This window comes from Protopterus annectens, chromosome 15.part0 (genome assembly GCF_019279795.1).
Source record: "Protopterus annectens isolate FY-2018-M chromosome 15.part0, PAN1.0, whole genome shotgun sequence".
Taxonomy (NCBI): domain Eukaryota; kingdom Metazoa; phylum Chordata; order Ceratodontiformes; family Protopteridae; genus Protopterus; species Protopterus annectens.
The window spans coordinates 206,319,228-206,340,880 of NC_056749.1; the positions used below are offsets into that span (position 1 = coordinate 206,319,228).

The 21,653-nt window shown below is 41.3% G+C and overlaps 1 protein-coding gene across 5 annotated transcripts in view; it reads left to right on the plus strand.

The window, feature by feature from the left end:
- The window catches only part of ZC4H2 (zinc finger C4H2-type containing), a 517,031-nt gene that overhangs the window by 285,439 nt on the left and 209,939 nt on the right, over positions 1-21,653 (plus strand). For all 5 annotated transcript variants that reach the window (XM_044057709.1, XM_044057707.1, XM_044057705.1 and 2 more), the window contains one exon: positions 20,090-20,262. In XM_044057709.1, the coding sequence (XP_043913644.1) occupies positions 20,090-20,262 (173 nt within the window). The remainder of the gene's footprint in view (positions 1-20,089; positions 20,263-21,653) is intronic.

Sequence of the window (21,653 nt, forward strand, 5' to 3'; positions counted from 1 at the left end):
GGACTTTCCTTTTCTTCCATTAAGATTCATGCTTCTGCTATCTCTGCGTATTTCAGTTCTGATCCTCCTGTTTTTTCACATCCTTTGGTGAAGCAGTTCTTGAGAGGGGCTAAAATTTGGCCTCCAAGGACCCCTCCTGTCCCTGCCTGGGATCTTAATTATGTTTTAGAAAAACTTACTTTGCCTCCTGCATCTTCAGATATTAAGTTTCTATCCTGGAAGACTGTTCTTTTGTTAGCATTGACCTCTGCCAGAAGGGTCTCAGAGTTGCAAGCTCTCATGGCTGTGGAACCATACCTTATTTTCCATCAGGACAGAGTATCCTTGAGGACCAATCCTACTTTCATGCCTAAGGTGATTTCGAAAGTGGCTTTGAATCAGACAATTCACCTTCCTACTTTCTTTCCAAATCCTCAAAATAAAGGGGAAAGGATTTTGCATTCATTGGATGTGCACAGACAGTTACGATTTTACTTGGACAAGACTAAAGATTTCAGAAAGTCTAACCAATTGTTTGTTTCCTTTGCCTCCAGTTCTCTTGGACAACCTATTTCTAAACAAACTATTTCCAAATGGATTGCTTATGGAATCAGATTTTGTTACACTCATCATGGGAAACAGTTTCCAGGGACCATTAGAAGTCATTCTACTAGAGCAGCTGCTACTTCTACAGCTTTCCTCAGAGGAGTCCCTACCAAGGATATCTTGAAGCTGCCACTTGGAGTTCTGTGCATACTTTTTCCAAGCACTACAATCTCCCTTGTTTTCTAAGTCTAGGGCAGGCTTTGCCTCTGCTGTCTTGCAGGGTATTCTTGCATCCTTCTTCTATCTAAAGCCTCCTCCCTCTACACTGCTTTGGGATTCCACCCTACAGTTATGACTGCAACAGTGAAACACGAAGAACATAGTACAGTTGTGTACACCTACCATAAATGTAGATGTTCGAGTGTCTTCACTGTTGCAGTCGGGTTTCCTCCCTCCTATCCCCTCTTTCTCTCATATTTGTGGTGTATTTGTGTTTCCTTGTTGGATTCATTTTTGATTTGTTGGGGACTTCTGACATCTAGGGCAAGAAAGGCTGGAGAAGATGGCGTCGGCTGAGGGCTATGTACCAAGGCGTACTGACGTCAGGATACTGGCTTATACAGCCGACGCCGGACCCAGACTTTGGGATTCTGGCCGACCTCGGGCTGCCTGCCGGCAGGAGCACCCTACAGTTATGACTGCAACAGTGAAGACACTTGAACATCTACATTTATGGTAGGTGTACACAACTGTACTTTATTCAGCATCTGCTGTCTCTTGGGATGATAGAAACTGCCCCTCCTTCTCATTTAGGAGAAAGGTTTTATTCTTGGAGACTAGCTCTAGGTCTTTCCTTTCTAACCCTGTTTGTGATAGTGTTGAAGTTCAGTCTGTACACAGCTTGTGATCCTTCATCCAACACTTGAGTTTTCTAGTGAACTTGGATTTAAAAGATGCATTTTATCATATTCCTACAGATCCAAGTTTCAGGTGTGTTTTTTTTTTTTTTTTTTGTGTCTGAAGTACATCATCAGTTCTCTGAATTTACTTTAGGTCTATCCACAGCTTCAAGGATTTTCAGAAAGTGTCTAGTTCATATGATAGCATATTGCAGACTGCAAGGTGTTTAGATTACTTTTTCTAAGTGCCAGGAATTTTTATCTGGTTGAGGGATCTACTATAGAGACTGATTCCCAGAGGACATCCAAAAGTCTTGTCTATTATTTTTACAGGATTGTTTTCCTGGGGTATCTCTTAATTACTACCACTCGAAGAGCAAAATGATTTATGTCTAGATCTGTTCCTGAGTTTTGACACTCCGACTAATGTCTCAGCCAGGAAATTTCTCTAGATTCTGGGTCTCATGGCTTTTGTAATTTCCTAATTCCTATATGAAGATTCCACTTAAAAGAAGAAAAAAGTCCCTGAAGTCTGTATGTTTCCAACATCAGCATTCCTGAACATTCCAGATTCCAGATGTTCTTCGTGTTTCACTGTTGCAGTCATTACATTTGGGGTAATCTGCTGGCAGGTTTCCCTCAGTCGGCCTGAATAACAAAGTCTTGGGTCCTGCGTTGGTTGCAGTCTCCTCTTCCATGACGTCAGGTTGTCTGAGGTATAAAACATGCAGCCGATGCCATTTTAATCCGTCTTTCTTGCCGCGCGGTGCCCGAAGCAGAAGCAGTTCACAAGTGCCGGTCGGCCGGCTCCTGAAATTTTCGTTTCCGAGTTTCAGAACAGAAGTCTTCAAACTAAAGCTAAGTACCCCATTGGGGAAACTTTTTCTTGCTGCTTATCGATGTCAGTAAAAGTTAATAATTACATTACTTGTGGGAAGCAAATACCTCATAAGAATTTTCATTTGTGCTGTATTCCTTGCCTAGGCCCTGAACACAACGTGCCTTGCTGTCGGTTTTGTGCTAAATTTAACCAGCGCACTATTTTAGCGTCCGTATATTTTTGCTTCTAAATATTTTGGCTCAAGATTTAACTACCCTGAAATGTTGTCGGTTAGCAGTCCGACTACTGGAGTTCACAAAAAACACAAGGAAAAAGACAGAGACAGACCTTTGAGGTCCAAAACTGACAACAAAGCTTCTCCTAAGCCAGTCGCCGGTTCGCCGGTACTCAGTGAGGTGCTTTCGCATCCCCTGATGCCCGCTATTTTTGAGTTGCTGGCCTCTACTGAGAACCATTCGGAGTCCGGTATGCCGCGAGATTCACAAAGCATAGAACCCGTGGATATCTCTCCCTTGGATGGGTCTGGAGCCGCTGAGCAGGCACCGGCTTCTGAGGGTGTTTTCAAGCCTCAACATTTCTATATTAAACTGACGCCATCAGCAAAAACGAGGTCAAAAACTTCTATGTCTAAAAAAATGACGCATGGGCCACGTGCTCAGGCCCCTATGCCTAAGAAACAAATTATCAAAATGGCTGAGGATTTAATTACCTTGATCAGGGGTTCCCAACCCCCCCCCCCTGCTAAAAGGCCTAGGCAAGTCACTGACTATGATTCTTCAGGTCAGGTTTCCATTTCTTCTGATTCCTCTCCTGATCAGGAATTTTCTATTCCACCTTATGAGGATTCTGATGCAGAGGAATCCATCCCATCTGCATCTCCTCCTGAGGATTACTCTTTTGGAGAGACTTTGCATACTTTAAGGGAACATTTTCACTGTGAGAGTCAGGACTTCTCTGAATCAAGAGGCTTAGGGATTTCCTCCTTCTTCCTCAGCACAGGCCTTTGGCAATAGCTCCTGTTTTAGACATTGTTGATGATGTGTTCTCGGAACCAAGCATGGCTCCTGATTCCCTGCCTCTGGCTCCTAGTAAGCCAGACAGATATTACAGGGTTCCTGACTCCCACAAATTTCTTTTCAAAAATCCTGCTGCTGATCCTGAGGCTATATCTCAGGGTCCCAATGGTGTAAAATTTACGCTTCTACAGCCAAAAATCCTACCCCTTCTGATAGAGACTCTAGAGCGCTGGATAGATGGGGTAAGAAGGTTTATAAGTCTGCAACCTTGGCAATCAGGGCTTTAAACTGCCAGTTTCATTTGCTTAAATATCAACAGCATGTTATGGGCTTACTGAAACAGAAAATTATGTTGATTTCTGATTGTGTGGAAAATAGTTACAGGACTTATTGCATTCAGCAGAGCAGGTTGGAAAGCATACTTTGCAATGTGGTTTTGATTCCTTGGAGGCCTCTTGTAGGGCCGCGTTACTGGATCCGTGATAAGAAGGCATGCCTGGCTCAAGGAGTAAAATCTGCCTGATCACGTTAAAGTTAAATTGTTGGATGCCCCTTTGCAGCATGATACTCTGTTTGGTAATAAGGCAGAAGAGGTTTTAAAGAAAATGAAAGACAAAGCAAAATCTATGCAAACTGTAAAAGAGTTCTTGCAAGTGCAGTCACCCAGGTTCAGTAGGCACTGGCCTACTAAAAACTGGTCCTTTCTGGTGTCCAACAGAGCCACTCAGAGCAAACCCAGGTGCTCAAAAGACTCCAGATATCAATCACAGGGATCTTTACAGATCAAAGCAATGGGGTGCTTCCACCTCCAAATCTGGAGGCAACAAAGCAAAACCCTACAGTAAGCAGTCTCGATGACTTTCCTCTACTATCTCAAAGCACTTATCTTTTGCCAGCCCCCTTGGGGAGAAAACTAGCACTTCATGCTCAAAATTGGCAGTTAATAACCCAGGACAAGTGGGTATTAAACATAGTATCCCAGGGGTACAGATTTCATTTCCATACTTTGCTAATTCCAAACAAATGGCCGGATCTGCCACAAAACCAGTGGGCAGAGGCCCAGAAACAACTCATGTCCCTCATGGATATGGGGGCTATTCAACTGGTAATCCACCAAAAAGCCAAATCAACAAGGAAAACAAAAAGCACCACGACAAATGCAGCAATGAGAGGCAAACTTGAAATGAATCGAAAAACAATAGCGTAGTAAAATTTAATTCACTGCTTTCGTCCAAGGACTTCATCAGAATGAATAAAAACCATCACAAAGCAAGTTTAAATACACTCCAAATTAAACAATCAATTAAACAATTAAATAAACAATTGTAAAATTCAATTATTGATTTTTCAATTAAAAAAGAAGGCAGCAATGTCTTTCCTTTTATGGAGATGTAACTTCCTGTGTTTCAAAAAACATTTAATGTTAATGACATCATTTATACCAGGGAAACAATCAGCTTTTAACTTAATCTGCCATAAAGTTTCCCTCTGCTGTATATAATTCTTAAAATCACCCCCCTCAAGTCAGTCTGACACACTTCTAGTATCGAAAATAAAAATTTCTTAAATCCAGAACAAACAATGGAATGTTTATACAAAGCATTAGTGACATCTTTCTTTTTAATGCCATAAATATGTTCTCTAATACGAGTCCTCAGACACCTACTAGTCATCCCAACGTAAAATGCTGGACAAGTACTGCATAAACTGATGTAAACAACACCTTTGGTGTCGCAACTTACACAATTGGGTACTGTTAAGGTTCTATCGTGGGATTCTATAGTGATGTAGGGTCCCACAGAAATGAACCTACACATATTACAGTGATAGCAACACTGCATTCCTTTCTTGTTGGTGATGATGTTACTACTGTGACCAGGGTTAAATTCCAAAATTCTTTTCAAACTGGAGTTGTTTCTTGACACAAAAAAAGGTTGATTACCTATAACTTTAGATAAATCAAGGTTTCCCATAATGACCATCCAGTTCTTCCTAACTAGATTTTGTATTTGATGACAATCAGCACTCATGTCAATAGAACAAATTAAATTGGTGTTTAAATCACCCCCCTTAGTAACGTTAGTGATGTTAATATTGCCATGATTTTCCAAACTGTTCGGATAATCAAGCAATGCTGGATACTGCTTGCTCCGTCTGTTTAAAACGTCAACACTGGTCTCAACCAATAATGATTGGTCATACCCCCTTTCCAAAAATAAGGAGGTGATGAAATTAAACTCCACTGTCAAGTCAGATTCTTTTGAGGTCATTCGACATGCTCTAATAAACTGACCTTTAGGAATGTTTCTAATAACATGTCTTGGGTGGTTACTAGAAAAGTGCAAGTATCCGTTGGTGAAAGTCTCCTTTCGAAAAATACTACTATGAAACCTATTGTCAGTGTAATCCCATTTCAAATAGATGTCCAGAAAATAAACTTTTAAACCCACAGCCCCCTTAAACTTTAAGTAACTGGAAAAGATGTTAACTTCAGAAATGAAGGCATCCACTGTTTCAGAATTGCCTTCAATAACGAAAAACAAGTCATCAATAAACCTGCAGTAAAAACAAACACTAAATTTCTGGGTAAGCAAAGGAATGAATTCATGCTCCCACCAAGCCATAACGATGTTAGCATAAGCCGGAGCGGCTGGGGAACCCATAGCTACACCCCGCTTCTGTCTATAATAAGTCTTACCAAATAAAAAGAAATTGTTATGTAGAATGAGTTACAAAAAGTTACAAATGGTAGCAATGGCGTTGTTAGTGAAACCAGTGTTATTGTTGCTTAAAAAGCTTCTGACAGCTTCAACTCCCTCATGATGGGGAATACATGTATATAATGATACAACATCCATTGTGAAAACAATATGCCTTTTAGGGTCAAAGGAACCTTTCTGAATGTAACCACTGAATTTCATTAAAAAATCCCAACAATCTTTAATATAGGAATCATGGTGATATAAAATTGGTCCAAGAACCGCGTCAATAATTAAGGAAACCCCCTCAGTGATAGAATGGGGTGATGAAACTATTGGCCTGAAGGGGGGGGTTTTCTAAACTTTTGTGGGTTTTGGGTATGCCAAAAATGACACCAATTCTAGGGTCTTCTACCACACAAAATTCATAAACCTCTGAAGTAATGTCACCTGACATCAGGGCATCATAAAGAAGAGAGTGAATTGACCGCTGACTCCGTTGAATATCAAAAAAAGAAATAACTTCATATTCATCACAATTGTTTAAAATCTCTAACATTTTAGTGGTATAGGTATGTTGTTTCATTATTACAATGTTACCACCCTTGTCACTTTTCATATACCTAAATTCACTGTTTAGGGCTTGTAAGTGATTTAATGCTCTCTTCTCTTCAATCTCTAAATTGTTAGTAATGTTTCGCTTGTGCTCTAACAAGTTGGTGACATCTTGAATACATAACTCTTCAAACACTCTAATAGTGTGTTGTAATTTAGGAGTGTAGTAGGAGGGTTTAATTAGAGCTTTGTTAGTTGCAGGAATACCATGCATTAAATATACCAAATTTAACTTTCTGGTGTACTTCTTAATGTCTACTATGGTTTTGCTATAATTAGCTCTACTTGTGGGAACAAAGTTTAAACCATAATGCAATACCCTTAGTTCACAATCAGAAAAAACATAACCACTCAAGTTAATGATACTAAAATGTCCAAAATCATTAGTTAAGTCTCCTCTCCTGATGAGTTGGACCCTAGGAAGGTACGACTCCTGGTCAAAATGTTCGTTTTTGAAGAATAATTCTTCTTGGGGGAAAAAAGAAGAATTAACGTTAGAACTAGTGCTGGTTTTAGTTCCAACTGAGTTGTCACTGTCACAACGAACAGAACTTTCAGTTTTCTTTTCACCAATATCAGTATCAGCAGGTTCACCCTCAGTAACACAAACCTCACCATTTGGTGAGTGGTTGATACTAATCGGTTGTGTCACATTTGAAGTAATCTCGTCAGAATGAAAATACAGTCTATTGTCAGTAGTAGCAGCAGAAACACCGGTGCCGTGAGCACGCTTGCCTAGATTGTTAGAATGTTGCACCTGGTTGTAGTTCCTCCTGTTAAAACCAACAAAGTCATTATAAGCAATTTTGCTTTCATAAGAGGAAATATCCCTCAGTAATTTAGATTGTTTCCTATTAATAATATCAGTCGAGTGCTGCTCAACCTCGTTGGTCAATTGTTGAAAAAAATGGTCAAAAGAATTATCGGACATCTTCCCTTTAAAAAAGGATTGGTTCGCACTAATGTCATTCCTTAAAAAACTCATTTTGGCTGCATTGTTGTCAATTAGTAGCTTCAAAAACCTTAAACCAGCCTCGTTAAAGAAACAAACTAAGTTGTCAAACATAGGCTGCCCAATGGAAACACCGTTCGGGCACTTGAAGAACCTAAGTCCCTTAGGCACAATTTTTAAGTCAATACACTTTAAAAAATAACAATTCTCCAATTCTAGAGACATGTACCTTTTCAGTAGTTTCAGTAAGCTGTCACGCTTGCGATTAAATTCCTCGCTGTTGAGACCTTGACGAGGTTTGTCGAAGTTACAAAAAGGGTTATCAACAGGTTTGAAAAGTGCTCAGCGTTCTTGTAGTTCGGTAAATCACGCCGACAAGTAAAGACAGGTTTGTTGGTGCTTAAATCTTTGCCGTGAATAGGAACGTTGTTTAATTCAATGACAGTCTCCATTTCTTGAAAAGGTTCAACCGGACTGGAAACGTTAACCAAACATTCCTTGTTAGATGCTCTTGCTACTAAGAACTTCAATGAGTTCTGAATGTCAATAAGAGTTGTAACCAACAAGCTGTTAATATTGCATCCATCGGAACTAGGCGTAGGATGCAAAGTCATATTTAGTAAAGAGTCCTCCGCTGCCTCAGCCATGGAACAGGCACAAGAACACAGATAATCCACCAAAAAGCCAAATCAACAAGGAAAACAAAAAGCACCACGACAAATGCAGCAATGAGAGGCAAACTTGAAATGAATCGAAAAACAATAGCGTAGTAAAATTTAATTCACCGCTTTCGTCCAAGGACTTCATCAGAATGAATAAAAAACATCACAAAGCAAGTTTAAATACACTCAAAATTAAACAATCAATTAAACAATTAAATAAACAATTGTAAAATTCAATTATCTTGGGATTTTTTAATGAAATTCAGTGGTTACATTCAGAAAGGTTCCTTTGACCCTAAAAGGCATATTGTTTTCACAATGGATGTTGTATCATTATATACATGTATTCCCCATCATGAGGGAGTTGAAGCTGTCAGAAGCTTTTTAAGCAACAATAACACTGGTTTCACTAACAACGCCATTGCTACCATTTGTAACTTTTTGGAACTCATTCTACATAACAATTTCTTTTTATTTGGTAAGACTTATAGACAGAAGCGGGGTGTAGCTATGGGTTCCCCAGCCGCTCCGGCTTATGCTAACATCGTTATGGCTTGGTGGGAGCATGAATTCATTCCTTTGCTTACCCAGAAATTTAGTGTTTGTTTTTACTGCAGGTTTATTGATGACTTGTTTTTCGTTATTGAAGGCAATTCTGAAACAGTGGATGCCTTCATTTCTGAAGTTAACATCTTTTCCAGTTAAAGTTTGTTAAGGGGGCTGTGGGTTTAAAAGTTTATTTTCTGGACATCTGTTTGAAATGGGATTACACTGACAATAGGTTTCATAGTAGTATTTTTCGAAAGGAGACTTTCACCAACGGATACTTGCACTTTTCTAGTAACCACCCAAGACATGTTATTAGAAACATTCCTAAAGGTCAGTTTATTAGAGCATGTCGAATGACCTCAAAAGAATCTGACTTGACAGTGGAGTTTAATTTCATCACCTCCTTATTTTTGGAAAGGGGGTATGACCAATCATTATTGGTTGAGACCAGTGTTGACGTTTTAAACGGAGCAAGCAGTATCCAGCATTGCTTGATTATCCGAACAGTTTGGAACATCATGGCAATATTAACATCACTAACGTTACTAAGGGGGGTGATTTAAACACCAATTTAATTTGTTCTATTGACATGAGTGCTGATTGTCATCAAATACAAAATCTAGTTAGGAAGAACTGGATGGTCATTATGGGAAACCTTGATTTATCTAAAGTTATAGGTAATCAACCTTTTTTTGTGTCAAGAAACAACTCCAGTTTGAAAAGAATTTTGGAATTTAACCCTGGTCACAGTAGTAACATCATCACCAACAAGAAAGGAATGCAGTGTTGCTATCACTGTAATATGTGTAGGTTCATTTCTGTGGGACCCTACATCACTATAGAATCCCACGATAGAACCTTAACAGTACCCAATTGTGTAAGTTGCGACACCAAAGGTGTTGTTTACATCAGTTTATGCAGTACTTGTCCAGCATTTTACGTTGGGATGACTAGTAGGTGTCTGAAGACTCGACAGAGAACATATTTATGGCATTAAAAAGAAAGATGTCACTAATGCTTTGTATAAACATTCCATTGTTTGTTCTGGATTTAAGAAATTTTTATTTTCGATACTAGAAGTGTGTCAGACTGACTTGAGGGGGGGTGATTTTAAGAATTATATACAGCAGAGGGAAACTTTATGGCAGATTAAGTTAAAAGCTGATTGTTTCCCTGGTATAAATGATGTCATTAACATTAAATGTTTTTTGAAACACAGGAAGTTACATCTCCATAAAAGGAAAGACATTGCTGCCTCCTTTTTTAATTGAAAAATCAATAATTGAATTTTACAGTTTAATTGTTTAATTGATTGTTTAATTTTGAGTGTATTTAAACTTGCTTTGTGATGTTTTTTATTCATTCTGATGAAGTCCTTGGACGAAAGCGGTGAATTAAATTTTACTACGCTATTGTTTTTCGATTCATTTCAAGTTTGCCTCTCATTGCTGCATTTGTCGTGGTGCTTTTTGTTTTCCTTGCTATTCAACTGGTACCAGAAAAGGAAAAAGGAGAAGGATTTTATTCAAGACTGTTCCTGGTACCCAGAAAAGACAATTCATGGCATCCAATACTGGACTTATCGATTCTGAATATGTTCCTGAACATTCCAAAATTCAAAATGTTGACTTTACAACAGCTACTGCCTATGCTAGGCAAGAATGCTTGGTTAGTAACTCTAGACTTAAAAGAAGCATACCTGCATATCCCAATAAGGGAATCTTGCAGAAGATAGGGATAATTGGCTAGGCTTAAAATGGCTCGCAAGGGCAGTTAGCTTAGTACTAATCTATGAACCTATGAACCTATACCTCTGCTTCAAAGCAGGTTTTTTTGCATTACCAATTCTCTGCACTGCCCTTTGGCTTATCTACTGCGCCCAGGGTCTTTACAAAGTGCCTGGCACCAGTAATTGCATTCTGCAGACAAAGAAACATTCAAATTTATCCTTATCTGGACGATTGTCTCATTCAGGCAGAGGACAAGGACACTCTTCTTCAACATCTGGTGTTTGTAAAAAGGCTTCTAGCATGCCTAGGGTACACCATAAACTAAAATAAATCACAACTGGTGCCCTCTCAAATAATTACATTCCTGGGTGCAAGCTTGAATACAACTGCCCAGATGGCTTACCTCACGCCAGACAAACAAATGCAATTGACAACATACTTCAATCAAATGGCAGCAAAAACCCACTATCTGCAAGACAAATTCTGCAGGCTTTGAGGTTCATGGCATCCTGCATTCTACTAATTCAATATGCGAGACTGCATATGAGGAAACTTCAATGGTACCTAAAAAGTTTATGGAGTCAGCATTGTCACAGCCTGGAAACAATGATTCCTCTCATTCCCTGCCTGCAACAGGAGTTCTTTGGTGGGCAAAGACATGTCACCAAAACAAGGGACGGTCATTCACTCTACCCCCTGCTACCCAAACCCTAACTACAGATGCATCAGACTATGCTTGGGGGGCCCACCTAGCAGGGAGATACATTCAGGGCAAATGGAGCCCAAACCAAATGCATCTGCATAGCAACCAGAAAGAAATGCTAGCTGTTCAGAATGCTCAGACAGCCTTCAAGGACTTACTTCATCCAGGACAACTACTGATAAAGACGGACAACACCACAGTCATGTGGTATTTAAACAAGCAGGGGGGTACCCATTCATACCCCCTTTGCAAACTAGCCATGGCCTTGTGGAACACAGCCATGACTTACAAAATACATCTTCAAGCTCACTTCCTGCTAGGAAAGCAAAATACTCTGGCAGACAACCTAAGCAAAAATCTTATGGACCCGCACGAATGGAAACTGGATCCACAAATCTTCAGCATGTTAACACAGAAATGGGGAAGCCCAGACATAGATCTATTTGCCTCTCCCCAGAATTATCAGTTGGACAAATTCTGCACAAGAACTCATCACAATAAAGCATGGAAACGTGGATACTCTATCCTTCAGCTGGAAAAACCTATCAGTCTATGCCTTTCCCCCTCTGCCTCTACTCTGCAAGGTCTTACTAAAAGTCAGACAGGAAAAAAACAAAAATGATTCTAATTGCTCCGGACTGGCCTCGCCAGCACTGGTACTCGCTTCTAAGGAATATGTCGCACCTTCCTCCGTGGTACTTGCCTCAAACACCTCATCTACTGTCTCAGCAGAACTATCAAATTCTGCACACTCTGCTCCAAACTCTGAACCTTGCAGTATGGCTAAGCAACTAATTATTCATACCACACCTCTCAGTAAACCTGTGATGGATGCCATTTTGGAAGCTAGAAGGCCTAGTACTAGAAAATCTTATGCTGATAAATGGAAGAGATTCTGTGCTTGGAACCAAGCACAAGGAATAGATACAGCAAGGCCCAATAGTCCTCAGATGTTGTAATGCTTAACTGAGATGCTTGACAAGGGCCTATCCTTTTCTTCAATAAAGATCCATGCCTCTGCCATCTCGGATCATTACAACACAGAGCCTTCCCTCTTTTCTCATCCACTGCTAAAACAGTATCTCAGAGGGGCCAAAAATTTAAGGCCTCCCAGGAGAGCACCAACTCCGGCATGGGACCTCAATTGTGCTGGAAAAACTCACCCTCCCTCCTTTTGAACCAGTAGCTACTGCGGATATAAAATTTCTATCTTGGAAGACCGCTTTTCTTTTGGCAGTCATTTCAGCTAGAAGGGTTTCAGAACTACAGGCTCTCATGGCAGTGGAGCCCTTCATTTTATTTTACCCGGACAGGGTGGCCCTCAGGACCAACCCTTCCTTTATGCCTAAGGTGGTATCTGGTGTGGCTCTTAACACCTGCCAACTTTTTTCCCAAATCCACAAAACAAGGGGGAGCGGATTCTGCATTCACTGGATATGCACAGACAACTAAGATTCTTCTTAAACAGGACAAAATCTGTAAGAAAGTCTGAGCAACTACTGGTAGCATTTTGCTGCAGGATCAGAGGGGAAGGCTATATCAAAGCAGACTATTTCTAAATGGATAAGCCACTGCATTCATTTCTGCTGTTTGCACCATGGTAAACCTGTGCCCAAGGGGATCAGATCCCATTCCACCAGGGCTGCCTCTACTTCAGCAGCTTTTCTAAGAGGGGTCCCAACCAAAGACATTCTAGAAGCTGCCACTTGGAATTCTGTTCATACGTTCACAAAGCATTATCATTTACCTCCCTTCTCTAAATCTAGAGCAGGCTTTGCCACTGCAGTCCTGCAGGGCCTTATAGCTGCTCCTAATGCTGTTTAGTTCCATCCTCCAATCCATATCTTTGGGATTCTACCCAAATGTAATGACTGCAGCAGTGAAACACGAAGAACATAGTACAGTTGTGTACACTTACCATAAATGTAGATGTTCGAGTGTATTCACTGTTGCAGTCTGGGTTACCCACCTGCCATCCCCCATTCTATACCTTTTCTTTCCTTCACTATACTCAAAAGTCTTTGTGGTGTATTTGCTTTTAGTTGAAGGTGAATTTTATGTTTCTAAGGTGCATTTATATTTTTACAGTTTATTTATATATATTTCTGCTCCCCATTTGGGGGGGCACCTGACATCTGGGGCAAGAAAAACTGATTAAAATGGCGTCAGCTGCATGTTTTATACCCCTGACTACCTGACTCCATGGAAGAGGAGACAGCAACTGATGCAGGACCCATGACTTTGTTATTCAGACCGACTGAGGGCAACCTGCCAGCAGATTACCCCAAATGCAATGACTGCAACAATGAATACACTCTAACATCTACATTTATGGTAAGTGTACACAACTGTACCTTTTGGGATGTGTAAACAGGGAGACGGACTTTCTTTGGTGAAGAGTCCAAATTACTCTATCAGTGTCTCCCATTTTCCCTTCCAGTTGTAGAAGAGAACTGCTCTCACAGAGTAAGTGATTTACTCTGAGAGCAAGTCTTTTGGAATCTGGTCTCCCGGTGCAAGCCTGTTTTATAGTTAGGCCTTACTGTTGCAAGTCATTTACACTCTGAACAAGTCTGTCAGAATCGGGACAGATTTATACAGGAGTGTGTCACTTATTCTGAGAGCAAGTCTTTTGGAACCAAGCTCTTCATGTCTGGCTTTGTGCCATAGTTCATCACCTTCACTTTGCCATGTGTTGTGTCCAAAAATACAGCTCATTTTTCTGACTAGCTGAATCCTGTTGTATTTTTTTTTTCTTACATTGACACAAGCTTCCTGTTAAGGCTTGTGTGTTTTTCCTTCCTTCGGATGAGGTGTTAAATCTTCTGCCAGAGCTGCTGGTAGTTCATTTGGATGTAAAAGATCCCACAGCATATGTCAAGAAAGAATTTCCCTGATGCCCTGGACTAATTTCTGATAGTAATATAAATACCACATGGTGTTTCCCCCTGAAAAGAGGCTACTAACCTATTGGAACTAACTCCACTAACATGGGGTAAATAAAATAAATTGCAATCTTCTGTTGACCTGGCTAACTGCATTAGTAAAGACCTTAACAGAAGATAGAAGATGTCCTTCAAGGATGCATCTGCAGTCCTAACAAATGGGTTGTCCTGTCGTCAGGCAGCCCTTCGGTCGGCCGGATTCCAAAGTCTGGGTCTGGCCTCGGCTGGTGTCGCACTTCACCCGACGTCATCTCTGCTGGTCTTCGGGTATAAAGGCATCAGCCAACGCCATTTTCCTCAGTCTTTCTTGCGCGTGGCCAAGCAGAAGCTGTTAGCAAAGTGCCGGTCGGTCAGATCCAGAGATTACTACTACCGAATACTACTTCAAGACTTCTAAAAGCTAAGTACCCGTTGGGACTCTTTCTTGCCTCAGCCGATGTCAGAAAAAGTGAATAACTGTTTAACGAAACAAATACCTCATAAAGATTTCCACTCTTACTGCTTACCTTGTTTAGGCCCAGACCACGGCGTAGCAGCCTATTTAGCCTGTGCTTCCTTCAACCTTGCTGAACAGTTTTTCAGCTCAGATTTTGCGTACATTATGCCGGATCCTCCGACTTCTCAAATTGTTAAGAAAAGACCGACACAAACCACGGTTAAGCAAACCGCGAAGTGTCTCGGTTTCTGAAACCGAGCAACGGGTCAATCTTCAGCCGAATCCATGACTACTACGAGGCTCCTGCTACCCTAGTTGAATCGGCCTCTGAAGTTTTGCCTACTAATGTGGTTTCTCTAGAATTATCGGACACCATCCCTTTGGATGTCTCTACCCCAGCACGTGGTGCTGCTAGGCCTCCTGCAGCCATGTCTATAAAGGCCTTTGCCAGGGCTAAAGCAGCCAAAACTGCTAAGTCTGTGCCTGTTAAGCCCCCCTCTCACAGGCCCAGTTCCAGTTCCCAAATGCTTATTCTGGCAGAGGATCTCATCTCTTTAATAAGGGGATCCCAATCTCACCCAGACAGGGCCTCTGAACCTCCAGAAAAGAGACCTAGAGCAGAGCCCCCTGAGCCAGTGTCCTCAGATGACTCTTCTGATGATTCAGACAATACAGACCGTCCAGAGGCTCCTTTTTCTACTTATGAAGATTCCGATGCTGAAGAATCTATTCCTTCTGCCTGTCCACCAGAGGAATTTTCCTTTGGGGAAACCTTACATGCCATGAGAGAGCAATTCCAATGGCAGGGACAAGATTTCTCAGATTCAAGAAAAAGGCTTAGGACCTTTCTACACTTACCGCAACATAGGCCCTTAGCTATACCTCCAGTTCTTCCTGTTGTGGATGATGCATTTAATGATGTTTGCACTGCTCCTGATACTTTACCTCCAGCCCCTGCCAAGCCCGATAGGTTTTACAGGGTATCGGACACTCATCACCACCTATACAAGGCTCCTTTGCAGATCCTGAGACTATCTCCCAGGGGCCTAAGGCAGTAGCCGACCTCAGCGAAAAACCCTCTCCTTCTGAAAGGGAATCCAGGTCCTTAGAGAGATGGGGTAAAAGTATACACCTCTGCTACTCTCTCAGCTAGAGCTTTGAACTGTCAGTTTCATATGATCCAATACCAAGAGTTTATGCTTGATCAGTTAACTAAGAAACTGTCCTCTGATGATTCCTTAGATAAGAAATATGTTTTAGAAATGGTGAATAACATTCAGCAGGTTAGTAACCATTCTTTAAAATGTGGCTATGATGCACTGGAGGCTTCATTTAGATCAGCCATGACTGGCACAGTTATAAGAAGGCATGCATGGTTGAAAGAACAGGTCTTGCCGGATCATGTTAAAGCAAAACTATTAGATGCTCCTATGGATAAGGTCAGTCTATTTGGTTCTCCTGCCCAGCAAGTAATGAAGAAAATGGAAGAGAAGGCAAAATCTGTACAAACAGTTAAAGATTTCCTACAGGTTCAGCCCCCAAGGTTTAGCAGGAACTGGCCTTCCAAAAATTGGTCCTTTCCAGACTCCTCTAAATCTCAGAGAGGCAGGAATAGACGTTCCAGAGGCAGAAATCAATCCAGAGGAGGTGCCTACAGAGGACGCCAGTGGCAAGGCAATAACCAACGAGGCACAGACACAACCACTGCCACTACAACAGGACAAACACAGTGACTTGGCTCTGACACCGCCTTCCAGGGAACAAATAGCAGCACCCTTAGGCGGAAAGTTAGCCTTATTTTCAAAAAATTGGCACTATATCACGAGACAAGTGGATTTTGCAAACTATAGACCAAGGCTACAGGTTTCATTTCCACACCTTACCAGTAAAAAGAGGAATGCCAAACCTACCATCAAATCAAAAAACAGAAGCTCTAAAACAGATAGCTCAATTAACAAAGATGAGAGCTGTGGAAAGGGTGCCACCTACAGAAAAGGGCAAAGGATTTTATTCCAGGCTCTTCCTAGTACCAAGAAAAGAGAAAAGTTGGAGACCTATTCTCGACCTGTCCGCTTTAAACACATTCATCATTGCTCCAAAATTCAAAATGCTGACCCTACACCAACTTCTTCCCATGCTGGGCAAGGAGTGTTGGCTGGTAACTCTAGATCTCAAGGAGGCATACCTGCACGTCCCCATACGACCAAATTGCAGAAGATACCTCAGATTTCTTGCAGGATCAGAGCATTATCAATTCTCAGCATTGCCCTTTGGCTTATCTACTGCACCCAGAGTATTCACAAAATGCCTGGCATCAGTAATCGCTCATTGCAGGCTACAGGGAATCCAAATTTATCCATACCTGGACGACTGCCTGATGCAAGCGGACAACAAAAGCAAGCTGACACAAGACTTACAAAGAGTCATTTGCTTACTACAAGCCCTGGGATACACAGTCAATTTAAAAAAGTCAAGACTGATACCATCCCAAACAAGAACATTCTTGGGTGCAGAATTGGACACAGTAAAACAGATGGCATTCCTAACTGCAGAAAAACAAGAACATCTCCCTCTTTACTTCTTGGCATTAACAAAGCAGAACAAACTAACAGCAAGGAAAGTACTGCAGGCCTTGGGCTTCATGGCATCATGCATAATCCTGGTCCCCATGCCAGACTGCATATGAGAAAGCTACAGTGGTACCTAAAGAATTTATGGTCTCAACACAGGCACAGCTTAATACCACTAATCCCATGCCTGAAACATGAGTTCCTATGGTGGGCTCAAGCATGCCAGTCAAACCCAGGTTTGCCCTTCCACAACATTCAAGCAAGCCAAACCATCACAACGGATGCCTCAGACCTAGGTTGGCGGGCCCACATGCTGGACAAATGCATTCAAGGATTATGGACTCCAGATCAGCTGCACCTGCACATAAATCAAAAAGAAATGCTGGCAGTAAAACTAGGAATCCAGAATTTCAGACCATTCCTCAAAGAAGGCCATTTAATGATAAGGAGAGACAACAGCACAGTCATGAGGAACAACAACAAAGAGGGAGGCACTCATTCGTACCGCCTATGTGGAATGGCTCGGGACCTATGGAACATGGCTCTGAGCTACAAGATCCAGTTACACGCAATATTTGTACCGGAAAAGAAAACATCCTAGCAGACATGTTAAGCAGAACTACCTCGGATGCTCACGAATGGATGCTACACCCAACATCTTCAAGGCCATCACAAAAATGGGGAATGCCACAAATAGACCTATTCGCATCCCCACTCAATCACCAGATCAAGAAATTCTGCACAAGGACATACCACCCACTGGCTTGGAAGGTGGACTCTCTATCCTTCAGTTGGAAAGACCTGACAGCATATGCATTTCCACCTCTTCCTTTGATGCACAAGGTACTACTGAAAATCAAAGAGGAACGTCCAAGGATAATTCTGATAGCTCCAAATTGGCCAAGACAACATTGGTATCCTTTGCTGAGGAGCATGTCTCGGGAGGAACGTGGACACTACCCTGATTCCTTTGATGATAACTCAGAGCGACTACAACATCATGCATCCAAACCTGAAAACTCTACAACTGACTGCCTGGAACATTACATAAGAGCAACTAACCCAGATTTATCCCAAAGGGTTAAAGACATTATCCTTGAGGCCAGACCTTCAACAAGAAGGAACTATGTAGGAAAATGGAAAAGGTTTGTCATTTGGAGTTCTGAAAGAGGAAAAGATGTGTCAAAGATAGATATTGCCAACATCCTGGAGTATTTGGCAGAGCTTCTCCATACAGGCCTGTCCTATTCCTCCATCAAGATACATGCATCAGCTATTTCAGCAGAATACAGCTTGATCCCCTGTCTTCTCACACCTCTACTCAGGCAGTTCCTCAGAGGAATCAAGAATGTAAAACCTCCTAGGAAACCACCATTACCAGCATGGGACTTGAACTTTGTGCTAGAAAATTGACACTCCCTCCATTCGAACCAGCAGCAACAGCAGACCTTCAACACCTATCCTGGAAAACTGCTTTCCTACTGGCAATTACTTCAGCAAGGAGGGTTTCGGAACTACAGGCCTTAATGGCAGTACAACCCTTCCTAATCTTCCATCAAGATAGAGTGTCCATGAGAACTAATCCTACATTTATGCCTAAGGTGGTATCCAGAGTGTCTCTAAACCAGGCAATCCACCTACCTACCTTCTTTCCCAGTCCACAGAACAGGGGGGAAAGACTACTGCATACCTTGGATGTACACAGACAGTTGCGCTACTACCTGGACAGAACCAAGGGCAATAGAAAAACTGACCAGCTTCTAGTAGCTTATGCAACAGGAAGGGAAGGAAAAGCAATTTCCAAACAGACAATCTCCAAGTGGATAGGAAATTGCATAAGATTCTGTTACTCCTACCATGGAAAGCAAATTCCACAGAACATAAGGCCTCATTCTACAAGGGCTACAGCCACTACCACAGCTTTCTTACGAGGAGTGGCTACCAAGGACATTATTGAGGCGGCTACTTGGACCTCCGTGCATACATTTGCCAAGCATTATAACTTACCTCTATACTCTAGATCCCGAGCAGGCTTTGCCACTGCTGTTTTGCAAGGGATCCTAACTACACCATAATTCTTCTTCCTCCTCCCTAGTTTGGCTATGGTATTCTACCCATTTGTTAGGACTGCAGATGCATCCTTGAAGGACATAGTACAGTTTTGTACCTACCATAAATGTAGATGTCCGAACAGGATAGCATCTGCAGTCAGGATTACCCACCCTCCTTCCCCTCTGTGGTACTCCTAGGGTATTTACCCTCCTAATAGCTAGCTGGGGGGGGATCTGTTATGGTGTATTTGTTTGTATATATGTACATACATGCTTATTTTTTGTGTTTGCCTTCTATTTTTTTTGGAAACATTGGCATTTATCCAAAATTTAGCTTTCCAAGAGGGCAACTGGCATCTGGGGCAAGAAACACTGAGGAAAATGGCGTCGGCTGATGCCTTTATACCCGAAGACCAGCATAGATGACGTTGGGTGAAGTGCGACACCAGCCGAGGCCAGACCCAGACTTTGGAATCCGGCCGACCGAAGGGCTGCCTGACGACAGGACAACCCATTTGTTAGGACTGCAGATGCTATCCTGTTCGGACATCTACATTTATGGTAGGTACAAAACTGTACTTTAGTCATATTTGTTTTTTTTTTTTATGTTCATTTTCTTAATCTCTGGATTTTAAAATTATGACTTGTATGCTTATGCTTTCTTGTTTCAGAGCACTTTTTTGCTTCAAACTTGAAAGATTTATTTCATTGCTGCTTATTTTCACATTATAGTTATCCTACTGTTCTTTCGAATGATAGGCTTCTCATTTTTCTTTACTGTTAATTTACACCAAGATGAGAATTAATTTAAGATTTTTGCATCATACCTGTACTGTAATGGCAAAACCCAAAGAATTAAGTTCCTGTTTATTTAGTGCTTTCATCATCCTTTCTAGATGGAAAATACAATCAAGCAATCAGAAAATGATCTAAACAAATTGTTAGAGTCAACCCGGCGCCTTCATGAGGAGTACAAGCCCTTGAAGGAACATGTGGATGCCCTACGAATGACCTTGGGATTGCAGAGGCTACCAGATCTGTGTGAGGAGGAAGAAAAACTTTCTCTCGAGTACGTGTTTCTATATATTTAGTTTATTCTGCATTTCTGATTTTTAGAAAAGATATCTAGAAAAAAGTGGAGCACATTGAAGAATGAAGAAACTAATTGTAGACTTGCACTGTAACGTGATTCATCCAGCACCTGCAAATGGTTTATTTTTGAGAGTTTATTTGCTTGGGTGTAGTATGGCGATTGTGTAAATTATGTGTATCAAATTGTATGGTTGACATAAAGAGATCCAATTTGAACACTACCTTTTTCTATTTTCAGCAGTGTCTATAGGAGAGAGAGGCAGATAATTTGGATGTCCATGTTATCTGTATGATTCTCCTAGACTGCAGGCCAGCTTTTTTAAATGGATGTACGGTCCTGCTACCACTACTGTGACTGTATGTTCAAATGTACTGCAAAGCGTTGATGTTTACAACATTTATTTTGCTTTGTGTATGTCTAGAAGGTGCCCATAAAGCAGATTTCTAATTTCCAGACCTTGAATCGTTTGGAGATGTTCTGCTGTAGTGGCATTATTGTTTGGGATGGGAGGGATTTGTCAGTATTTGCCACCCAAACTACAACAGAAAAAAAAAAATCTTTGTATATATTTGAATTGTCTAGTGGCCATGTATTTAATATGTTGAGCATTGTAGTTCAGCAGAAAAGTACAGTAGATCACTATACACACATGCATTCAAACTTTAAACTATTTGATCTGTTTGTTTTCCTAATTTGAGGTACAATCTTTGACAAGGTTTTAGAAAATAGTACGTTGAAACCCCTGATTTTCTACAGCTTTCAGTTACTGCCTGGCACAGATTGTGTGTAGTTAGTGGTAGAACAGAGTACAAGATGGTTTGTCCCCTACAGAATTAATCATTTAAAAATCAGTACTTTTCTTGGACAGTAGTTTGGAGCTAAATATGTGTTATAAATTTAAAAATATTTACATTTTGAATGGCAGAGCATTTTTGAGACACAGTTACCTCGATTTTACAGCACTTGTTTATTGAAAAATCAGAGATCTAATAAGAAGATGCCATTCTTTAGTAACCAGTAGGCCTTGTTGCATAGATGCAAGTATCACTTTAACATGTTCTTCGTGCATACAGCTGCAGTCATTACAGAGGGTTATCCTGCCGTCAGGTGGGTCCTCGGTCGGTCGAATTCCAAAGTCTAGGTCCGGCGTCGGTTGTTGTCGCTTCCTCCCCGACGTCAGTGCGGCAGGGGTATAATAGAGGCAGCCGACCTCATTTTCTTCAGTCTTTCTTGCCGCGCGGTGCCCGAAGCAGAAGCAGTTCGCAAGTGCCGGTCGGCCAGCTCCTGAGATTTACGAAAGTATTTCAGCCGAAGTCTTCTTTAAAGCTAAGTACCCCGCTGAGGAAACTTTTCTTGCATCAGACCGA